Below are 12,191 nucleotides of genomic sequence, written 5' to 3'. Positions count from 1 at the left end.
CACATCATGATAGAAACTCACAAGCAAGGGCAATATGAAGGTCAACATGCATGACCCCTAACCACATGGGAGGGTAACACTCTCTACCGGAAAGAAACACAGTCGAGAAGGCTACCAAGGCTAAATGGCAGGGATAACGCTGACACCAACACATATTGGTTTGGCAAGATTAAGGGAGATCCCAAGGGAACCAAAGAAAGTTGTAGGGAGGCGACAATGTGTATATTGGGATTAAGTGCGACAGTGAAGAAAGCTACAGGGAGGCAAGAATGTGTATATGGGTTTAGTCAAGTAAAGCCGATATCGAGAAAGCAGACAAAGCTAGCAATACCGACGAGGAAGACGAGCAAGTATACGTATTGTTGTGGCCGGCGGGCCGGACACTTGGTCTTCTTAGAGATGTTATTATTAGACACTTCTTCCTCTCCTTTTTTCCTACTCTTTCTTCTTCTTCTTCTTCATCATCTTCTTCTTCTTTGTATAGGAATTGCTTTTTCATACTCGCTGCATCTCTTATCTGGCCTCTGTTTTCTCAGACAAATGAATACCTTCACCCCCGGCTACGAATCTACTCAACGAAATCCCCTAATTGTCTTCACCTTGACTTCGAATCAACTGTAATTCAGGTATGCCCTTGTGGGCGAATCGAAACCCTAATTTCGATTCCCCTTCACCTCTCTCTGTCTCTGTCTCTGTCTCTGTGCCGTGCGCGAGCTGAAAAGGTATGATCTGTGAAAGTGTGGAGATTCAGTATTATTTTGCCATGGATAGCAGTATGAAACAGCCGAGGGAAGGAGAAGAAGTTGAACAAGAACACGAACAGAAAGTGAAGAAGAAATTGAAGAAGAATATGAAAGAGAAGTGACAATAAAATAAGAACACAGATAAAAAGGACACAAAGCAGTAAGAAACAACGAAGGAAAAGAGGTGAAGTTGAACAAGAATACGAACAGAAAGTGAAGAAGAAATTGAAGAAGAATATGAAAGAGAAGTGACAAAAAAAAAGAACACAGATTAAACAAACAAACCTACATATTAACAGCAAGAACCAGAAGAAAGAGAACAAGACAAACAAGGTCAAGGTCAAGAACAAGAAGGGAAGAAAATTAGGTCAAGATATTGTCTTTCATTATCATGGGGTTTCCATTGTTCCCTAGGAGGTGGAGAGTGGATTGGACCCGATACTGGTGTTTCAAGACCCAGAGGAGGGATAAAAGGATAGTTCCAACATTCACAGGGCCAGAGGGTGCACGAAGAGCCGGAGCCATTACTGCGACATGGCCATCATCATCATCATCTATGGTAGGCCTGTCAGAACTTGCCCCACCCTCCTCCCCAGTCTCATTTGTTAACTCATCTGCCCAATCGCCCGCCAATTGTAGCCTCTCATTGGCTGCTGCGGCTAATCTCTCTTCGCCGGGACCCATCAATACTATGTTTACGATCGGACCTTATGCACATGAAACGCAACTCGTGTCACCACCAGTTTTGTCTACTTTCACCACGGAGCCATCCACTGGGCCCTTCACGCCCCCTCCCGAGCTCGCACATCTGGTCACTACCCCCTCCTCTCCAGATGTGCCTTTTGCATACATTGCTTCCGCTCTCGAAGCTAAAGGCTCTAGTGGCAATGGTGGTGGTCATTGTAGGAGAAGAGAGAATATATTGTCTCCTCTCTCGACTTCGGCTTTTGCTTCGCCTTGTGATACACCGACTTGTTACACCCCTGTATCGGCAGATGCTCAATTTCCTCATCCTTCACTGCATCAGCAGCAGTATCTCTATCATTCTTTGTATTCCTGTAAAGAAGTCGGATCAAATCCACCCATGCAAATCGGACACCGAATGTCGCCATTCCCAACATTTGTTCCGTTTGCATCATCTTCTTTTGATGGGGTTCCTTTCGCGTCTTTCATCTTGCCTTCTGAACCAAATCCAGATCCCAACACTCCACCACCATCAGCTATTTTACGTTGTGATTCGGAGGCAGCGATGCTCGATGGAGACGACCAGAAAATGTCAGAGAAATTGGATTCGGGTTCGAGGCATAATGAACAAGAGAGTACTAATACCAAGACAATGGCATCACTACCGCCATCTCATATACTGCGATGTGATTCAAAGCATAGACATGAAGAGGTGTTGACACTCGATGGAGGTGATACAATGTTTCTGAGATTGGATTCGGGCTCGAGGCTTAGTAAGAAAGAGGACTGCAACACAGTGAGAACAGTTTCAGGATTTTGTGGGAGGAATGATGTCATAAGAAATGTTGCTGATCTATCCAATGGTGTGTACTCTACAAGTGAACACAAACATACAGAGGGATTTGATGATATGAATGCCTTTCATGAACCTTGTTGTAGGGATGATGAACCTTCTTTTCGGCTTGGCATGTAGACACCATACTCTCATCATGGATCACATTGAGATAGGCTCTCTTTCATTGCTCTTTTGCACTGCAACCTTGAGTATACATAAATTTGCTTCAGGTTTACAGAGATGTTAACCATATATCATCACACATTTTGCCTAGAAATTTTGTTGGTAAAGCTGACACCCCATTTATATATTGAATCGTAATGAATATTGACAATTATATAGTTGTGTTCAAATGGAAGAAAACATGTGGAATTCAAAGACCAAATAGTCTTATTGATGCTGCTCTTTAGAGTTTGCAATGATTGCAAGACTGACCTAGTAGTGTTTTAATTTATATGATAAGTACCATGGTTTGAAGGCTTTTATATAAAATTTGTCCTTTATATCCATGATGTGTCCTCATGAGAGTTCTGTTGGGCTGCCTTCATCCTTAGCAAAAAGGATACTCAGACTGGTTTTGCTGTTGTGGATTTGACTGAAAGATCTCAGATCAATGGTGGAACAGACATCAAATCATCAACATATGATATCTTGTACATTTTGTGGCTATCAAGAATCTATACATGTGAGATATAGTGAAATATATATATTCCTATCAACCATATCTGATTCTCAAATTATTAATGTCACAAAAGTGTTGGGGGTATCCCTCCAGTTTTCTAAGATTAAATGATTGCCTTTCATGTAGATGGTTCAATAATGCGAAGGAGATATACAATAGCATAGGTTTGAAACCTAGATTTTGATCGAATTCATAATCTTCTTCTATTTCACATGAAGCTTAAACCCATGTGAGTATCATGAACGTGATCATATCTGGCAACTCCTCATGTTCTTGAAATATAGTAAAGCTTCGCATTGTTTTCCATGTCCTCAAGGTTTATAGTGGCATCTAGAAATATTTCAAGTTAAGCTTCCCAATAAGCCAAATTTAGACGAGAAGGATGCTTATCACAAAGATCTATCATTTGTTCATATATTGTCATAATGCTTCTACATCCATGATTCCAATTGTTTCCACATTTTGGTTCTCTCAACAAAAATTGTTAACGATTTTTTTCTTTCATAACCAAAAAGGGTCACATAAAAAACTCTAATGCCAATTCAATTGGGCAATAGTTGAGACAACTGTGTCCACTATTTGGAGATTTTGAGATCATGGGATCAATACAACGATGTGGCGTGTAGTTTACAAATAGTGACGTATGTTGTAACAAAGAAAATAGGAGAAACATGCATACGCGTGTAGATTCAATGAGTGTTGAAAGATAGAAAATTTTGCTTTTCTATAGTTGATCCCTAATTAACTTAGTAATCATAAGTTATAACTAAGAAAGTCACTAAGGAGTGATTGGTTAAAAATAGGAGGCTAGAAATTAAAACTCTAATTTACTAATCGATCACAATTAAGGAAAGAGATGCATTAGAAACTATAGTTTAGAAATAAAATCGACATGTATGTATGTATGTATGTATGTACGTATGTATGTATTGTGTAAGTGTGATCAAAGTTAATATTTAGGATAGAACGCACAAGCTTTAAAATGAACAATTTTGGAAATCCACGCACATTACTTTGTTATGAATCAACATAATGAAATTTTAAAGTTTGGCATGTTTAATGGCCGCATATCATATTTAGAAGCAATGTTCACATTGCAGTCTAGCATGTAATGTCTTGTTAGTACAATCCTTACCTCATCCCTACCTCTAGTGTGGAGTGAGACATGCCTAGAAACTAAGATTGGTCTACCATACAACTTTAGAAGCATACTTGGAAAAAAAATATTGTGGATGGACAAAAGAGACCATGAACAAGATTCTCAAAGATAATCATGTAACATGTTGAAGAAAATTCAATACATGAGGCTCACGCCCTTACAAGAGAGGGATTTTCTTTTGGCAAAGCAAGTCATACACGAGTTTATTAAATTGGGGGGAGGTGAGTAATTTTGCCATGAGGTTTTAAAAGTGTGTTTTTCTCATCTACATGAACCTTGATCCATCCTAGAATCTAGATGCTCAAAGTCAATATATTACTCCTCCATATCTAGTTGCAAGCAATCCAACGTTTTTGAGTCATATCAAGGAGCTCATCTATTTTAATATATATAACTCTTCATATTAAACAAATCCACAATTAATATGTAAGAGTAAAATCTGTCCGAAGCTTTGAAGTCAATCTTTTGTATCATTAGAGCTTATTCAAATTAAAATAATGGCTACTACATTAGCAGTAATTGCACTATGAATTACCATAAATACATAGTTAATTAGTTGAATTACAACACTTATCATACAAACCACAACAAAAAATGTTATAGCTTATATATTTTTGCTTATGTAATTGGCGCTAACATACTTTAATCATTTATAAACCCACAATTAAATATGCAAGTTTCCTAATTGCATCCCTCCTACTTAGGACATATTGTAGTTGGTTTTAGCAAGCCTATTTTATTTATTTAGTAATCCATAATTGAATACAAACATTCATCAAATGCATCTTCTTAATGTTCAATTGGTTTTTGTGTAAGTAAATTTTCTTTTACATTTAAATTTGGTTCAGGCTTTTCATATTTGAGAAAAACTCCAAAGCATTCTAAATGCATTGACATCATAACATTGCAAAGACATTAGATGGGACCAACAAATTTGTGTTGTTGCCATAGACTAGGCCCAGAAAGTATAGTTGTTATCTAACCCACTATAGTTACTTTAAACGAGTTTTTGCCATTTGTTTCATGAGGATCATTATCCTATGGGAAAGGCATTTTTTTATTATGATGGAAGATAGATACCTTGAATGTCGTCAATATCTTGATCCTAACACGTCATGAATATGTATATAATCTAGCAACTACAACTTGTTGACACATACGCATTTAAAAACAAGTAATGAGTGACAAGTGCGTAGCTACATACGAAACTTTGATTAAAGAGATTGAATCATGGTAGAATGATTATGTACATTGGTAATAGAACTTATATGCTAGAAAAAGAAGATCCATGACGTCAAAGGACATATCATACACGAACATGCATTAGGTGAAATTCCATTGCACTAAGAGAGAATTATAATGATCTTTATCACGTTAGCCCATCAGAAATGAATATATCTCAAATGCCATTATAGATGGTATGGTAAAATAGTTTGCCTTAACCTCATAAAATTTTGTAAATGTGTCGAGAAAGAAGTTATATGAGAACATTTATGTCTCTTTGCTACTCTGAATAATCATGTGATGTGGCACCTCATTGAAGAGCACTTAAACTTGTGTGCTACCCATTTTTGGCCGATACATGACCCACCATCTTAACATGGCTGGATATTGACAACCCATGTTACAAGTGAATGTAAATTAATGAATCCAAAAAATCAGCAAAGCATGTTGACAATTCTAACATGTGAACACTTTCCAATCTAATTGCACGGAAAACAAAGACAAACAACATTATCATTCAAAGTTGAACTGCGATGTTCGGTAGCTTCGCTCTTTTGTTAAATTTAGTGATTATATCTAGACACAATGGGTGGGTGTTCCCTTCCTCCAAGCTCCAACCATGTACTCCCTCCCAACATTTCATTAGCCATGTATAGATAACGTACAAATTGTTCCCTTGCAAACCTAACAACAATGTTGCCCATAGAATCTTCACTTCCTTGCTTATGATAGGTACATATGTATAATATGGTTTCATCTGGGCGGTCATTAAAAAGTAGAATGTAAGTGTGTACACAATACACATCTATTTATGTTTGTGTAAAAAGACTCATATCTTATTAGTTCATTGAAATTTACCCAAAGAAACCATTGAGTCATAATAGATTAAGAAAATTATGAGAAAAGTCATAAACGGAGCTTTTTAAATGCTGACCAAGGTTCATGTTTTTTCACATACACAACAAAATTAGACCAACTAAATATTAACATCCAAATAATTCACTTATAAATAATCCATGGAACGACCTTATCCAAGGGTAGTGATTGGTACGAACAAGCACCAACTAATCTCTTGACTTTATTATGTGGTAGGTCGCATGGTGTTAATGCATGTAGTCCATGAACACATGTATTGGGGTAAGTCTATGCATAAGAGGAAACCTCATTGAACAAACTAAGGATTTGTACTTCACGCCATTGTTGTCGGTTGCTAAGTTGCACATTGGTGTACGTCGCCATTTAGTCATCTATCTACTTTAATTGGACATTATTATAACATTTCTTTCTTAATCACTTCCATTCATCTCTTTGTCCGTATCATGAAGTATCATTGGTGTGGAGTTTAACAGCCCCAAACATGAAAATAGAACGTTAGGACACCCTTTTTACAAGAACTATAACTAGTCATGATTGCATCGTCATTAATGTTGCTAATGGCAATGAATAATTCACCACCTTAATTGCATTACTCGTAAAATGGATGGCCCCTAATGGTGCGTACATTGTCAATAAATCATAATAATGAACATATTACACTAGTGAAGCACACAAAGAATCTAATTATGATTATTGCCTCTAATCTAATGACAATCAATTGGGTATTGTGAAACTCGAGAGAGAAGTACTAATCCCATGATATAATTTGCATTCTCCAAATCAATGGGACTAAATGTTATAATCGTGATTCACGTGGTTAGTGGCATGATTATAATGAAAAGCAATAGTTCTGCAATTGCCGCATAATTTTGCAATTATAGGCTATAGCAATACCGAAAAGTCGTTATTATTCATGAAGGTATGGTATTAATATAGGAACTCACTTATGAATGCAGATTGTACATTAAGAGCATTTTATTAATGTGAGCTCATTAATGAATGCATTTTCACAAGTAATACTATCTTTCACCCTTTTTTTACCTCAAACCCATTGCATTCTCTTTAGTTAATCTTATCGTTTGCCTTTTTCAATAACATTTGCTTATGTGTTAACGATATCAACAAAGTTGTGGGTAGCCTTGATGAAGCATAAAAAATCACTTCCATTTTCTACCTTTTGTATGTCCCCTTTCCTCTCTCCTGCTTGCTTTTGGCTTTGATGTTTTAGATTATTGTTATTGTGAGACATTACACCCTCACACACGCATCTTTTTCCTTGATCTCTCTCTAAAACTTTTAAAAGTTGTGTAGAAGACCTCCTTTGTTTTGTTTAATCCACTCACATTCGTGAGAGTGGTTTCCTTATTACTAGAAAGTAGCCTTACTTTTAGATGAACTAGGCCTTAGGACATTGACAAAAAAGTGGCACAACCTCCAAATCTCTCTCTCTCTCTATGTCTCTCAAAAGTAGCGAATACATTAAAAGCAACATGATGGCACAAAAACTCCTTGCTAACCCAACTACAATTGTGAGAATCTTTATTCTTATCAAACCTCTAAGAACTAGCACCTAGAATTCATTTGCACAAACAACTTAACAAGCAAATGATTGCAAATGAGTGGGAAAATATATGTTGGCTATTATGGCAAACCCCAGTTGGCAGATACGAGCATCAAGAGGAGGGGATGACTTTGGTGATAAAAGCACAAGAGGTTTTTTTCTCCACCAGCGGTAATGGCCACTCAACTCCTCTTAATGACAAATCTCAAGTTGTGTTGGAATTGGTCAGCCCAATAACTCTTTGGATTCTATAGAAACAATGGTGTAGACGGGTCTTCTCCAACCAAATTGCGCATCCAACAATGTTATTGCTAGAGATATGGAGTGAAATTGTAGCCACTATAAAGAGCCAATATCATGGCCTCAAGGGCGGCTCCGATGGAGTTGAAAGACAACGAATAGCCTTCATCCAACAATAGTCGTCCTCTCCCTTTCTTGAGTCAATGGGCATCCACATAAGATGGAACTATTGCGTCCCTATAGGGATTTGTACATGATGATCTCATTTGTAAATTTTTATTACTAATGGAAGGAGTTGTTTTTTTGGAAAAAAAGAAAGAAAAAGAAAAAAGAAATTGCTCTATTTCTTATCCTTGAGTTCTAGCAACAACATGGAGAAGATAAATAAAAGCAAAATTCTCTTTTCTAGTTGTGGCACATGTAAATGGTTTAACCAATGGAATGTAGCAACACGCAACTTTAGCTACATCTTGGTATTGTATTGATGGCATACATCAAATCATGCATGTTGATGTCAACCCAACCAAATGGAACAAGGATGCCAAGTAAAGCAAATAGCAAGATTACAACACTCAAAAATACCTAACATGTAAAGACACATTCAAGGAAATAACAAGACATGACAAATACATCTATGAAATTCAACATGAGAAACGAATCACCCTCCATTACCCTCATAGTTCTGTGTTTGAAAATAAATATTTGAAAGGACTCATGAAGTAAACACATTTGCAACCATAACAATTCTCTATCTCTTTAGTGAAAACACACAATTCTGTATATTAATGTGTTTGAAAAACACTTTTCAAACACTATAATAATACAACAATAGAGTTTTGTTACTGCTACATGGGTGGTGCGGCATGTTCAATTTCCAATAGGCAAGATTAACACAGCTTTCCACAAACAAAATTGTCACATATCAATCCTCCCTCCAGCTTTCACAGATATGCTCTAACTCCATGTCTACCATCAAATATTGATGCCTTACACATGTCCCACTTATGACGCAATCCCTAATATCTCAAATAAAAAGAAAATGATCGTCGTCTTTGATTTCAAGTTGACTTGTATAAATTGGTGTAAATATCCATTGTCTTGGTCTCAAATAACAACGTGACAAAACTTGCCAAATATGAGAAATGTAACCCAAAATCTCTCTCTCTCTCTCTCTCTCTCTCTCTCTCTCTCTCTCTCTCTCTGTGCAAGTTAGAAATGAGGAAGACTTACTATACATTTGAGAGCATGTGCAATTGCGGAGAGATCAAACTATCGGTTGCCAATACTACTTGTTTAATACTTCGATGATAATTAGTGCTCCTTTATTGGGTTGAAATTAGGGTGGCCCTTCTCAAAGTCCACTTAATAAAAAATTGAAAATGTCCAAAATTGTTTTCTACTTTAGTTTCTTAAATTGAAGATGCAAACGTCACCTCCTATTCTTAATTTGGATCACTTCTCATCGAGAACATGGGCATGGAGAGTGATATGGAATAGAGGCCCGAGGATGAAACGAAAAATAGAGCAAAAAATAACATATTTAGTTTCTGATGAGGCTTTTTGCAAGCCAAATCATTATTGGAACTCCCATGTGCGTGTAAGTTCATTAAAAGATGCACCCACATCACGTTTTAAAAGGCAACCACATTGTTTCCATTGGTTATAAAATTTGACAATTGTGAATGTTATATACAAATCCCAAAAGGGACTCGATAGTTTCATCTTATGTGGAGGCCCACTAACTCAAGAAAGGGAGAGGACGACCATTGTTTTTTTATGCATGCCTAACCTCCTCTCATTCTCTTCAATTTGGGACGGTGAAGTGGAACATTGGTGAGAAGGCCATTTTGATTATGCACATATTCCTACCCAAACAAAATTGCAAATGTGAAGATCACACACTCTAGTTCAAATGCTTCAACTTCCTGAAGTAAAGTTTGAGCTCGGTTTCCTCAAACTTTTTTTTGTGATTGATCTAAACACACATTTCTCTATATCTTGGAATGTGCACTCTCAATTGCAACATTAGTAGTAAAATTTGTGAATATTAAGAGTCACTCACCAGACTCCATACACGATGTGCAAATGTTTCTATTTGGATTCATGGGTCTTTGATGTCGGTAATAAATCATTCTCTCTCTCTCTCTCTCTTGTATGCATACAATTTAGACATCCCTAGTTCGATCTTCACAATGGGTTAAGCCACCTCTCATAGATTGCAGTTGGTCTCTAGTGGATCTCACAAATATGCAATCAAATGGTTTGGTTTCCGTTGGTTTGAATCATGTCATATATTAATATGAAACATGATGCACAATTATCCATATGAAGTCCTGTAAATGGGAATATAATTCTTAAATAATTTGGCTCATTTGCCTTATGGTTCAGAGGATTTCCAAACCTAAACAATTGCAATGATGCATTCTAAACTTGTGAAAATCGAATGTGAGATTTGCCATGCCCAACTTATATATAGTTGGTTATCTTACAATAATTCTTTGGCTATAGCTTGCGACTAAATTTTAGCATTAAAGTACGTATTGCACAAAACTGATGGCACACAAAACATTGATCAGGCAAACCTTGATAATACACCTTTTGCATGTGCTTTCTACAATATTTTAGGTCAAACAATTGGACTGGATACATTTTAGGTATACACAACAAGCTTATAATTCTTTACTACATATATCATCAAAACAAATGTAGCAATTGGTTTTGTTAGGAGTGTGGAGATCATGATTCCAACCTTGGTATTAAGTAATGCCTGAAAATTCATTTTAGCGTTGTTACACAAATACACAATCTTACTTTTCACATTTATGATTGCAAACCACGTTTTTCATTTGATTCCTTGGTATTAAGTAAAGCCTGAAAATTGATTTTAGAGTTGTTACACAAATACATAATCTTACTTTTCACATTCATGATTGCAAACCACGTTTTTCATTTGATTTAAGATTTCCCTTCGGACATCGTTTTTCATAACGAGTGTCCTTTAAACTTAATATGACCCTAGAAAAAAGATATTTATGAGATTGAATATGACAAAAAGTTCATTAGGGATAAAGCAAAAAATCTAATGTAAATAATCATAATGATGTGTCAAAGAACGTAACCAAATGCAATACCTCACATGAATTATGGACCTCTACGCATCATTGAGTTTTTGGGTGCTTGAAAACAATCCTAATGTAAATCATGTCGTTTAGTTCTTCATACGGCTTTATTGTGTTTTTACAATTGAGAAGCAAAATGGTAAATAACATCGTGGGAAATTTCGATTCTTACACTTTTTAATATAATCATGTTGGTCATGCAAGAAAATAACCTTATGAATTCATTTGATAGTTTTGTCCCATATACTATAAACATGGGGTTCCTTGAGTAAATCTCATTATCCTAACATATACATAGGATGTGATAATGTGTGCTTCCAATTCACCACATACATGATCTATATCTAACAATAATGCCGTGTAATTGTAAAACACTAATTGTTCTCCATAGACACCCACATGTGCAAATGTACATTTTTGTCCTCCCACGATTTCTAGCTCAAATTTGGCACCAAATATTTTTGTGTGGACGTGTCTTGAAAAAAAAAAACGATCCATACTTTCTGTATTGGCATTGGGCATGAATCGTTTTGGTATTGTTCAAACGAAACCAGTTACGAAGCTGAAGCCTGAACCGAGCCGAGCCAAATCGCCAAACCATTTAAAAAAGGAAGAAGGTTTAAAGGGCTCGGTGTTAGGCTTGAACTGAGCCGTTGCCGAATTCGTAGACTCCTAGTGGGAGTGGACTGGTCTTCGAGTGTGTGGATAAGGAAGGAGGTTTGATGAATGTGAATGAATTGATAAATATGTAGAATTCAATTTACAGTCAATCACTCACTCACTCACTCACTCAATGCATGCATGTATGTATGTATGTGTGTAAACGGACGACTAAAGTTCACACACATAATGCTATGTGTATCCGTATAATATACACATACATACATGCGTATATAGGTATGTATGTACGCATATGTACACATCTATATAAGTATGTATGTGTTGTGTACACATATTTCATGCGACTCACTATTCATTCACTTACATATCCTCTCTCTCTCTCTCTCTCTCTCTCTCTTATTTAACGACAGTAAATAAGAAGCGCCACCGCCACCACCACCAGCCACC

The 12,191-nt window shown here is 36.5% G+C and overlaps 1 protein-coding gene across 1 annotated transcript; it reads left to right on the top strand.

Moving 5' to 3' along the window:
* Positions 1–549: 549 nt before the first annotated feature.
* LOC147855526 (uncharacterized) lies at positions 550–2,603 on the top strand. The gene has a single exon (XM_087330648.1). The coding sequence runs from the start codon at positions 1,135–1,137 to the stop codon at positions 2,398–2,400; it is 1,266 nt and encodes a 421-aa protein (XP_087186774.1). The 5' UTR covers positions 550–1,134; the 3' UTR covers positions 2,401–2,603.
* The last annotated feature ends 9,588 nt before the right edge of the window (positions 2,604–12,191 follow it).

The sequence above is a fragment of the Azolla caroliniana genome, unplaced genomic scaffold (genome assembly GCF_043228905.1).
Source record: "Azolla caroliniana isolate FFs.n. ecotype wild unplaced genomic scaffold, voAzoCaro1.0.p SCAF_14, whole genome shotgun sequence".
Taxonomy (NCBI): domain Eukaryota; kingdom Viridiplantae; phylum Streptophyta; class Polypodiopsida; order Salviniales; family Salviniaceae; genus Azolla; species Azolla caroliniana.
This window is presented reverse-complemented; position numbering and strand designations above follow the sequence as displayed.

Excerpts from the sequence above, each read along its gene's own strand:
- LOC147855526 (XM_087330648.1), top strand. The coding sequence starts at position 1,135 with ATGGGGTTTCCATTGTTCCCTAGGAGGTGGAGAGTGGATTGGACCCGA.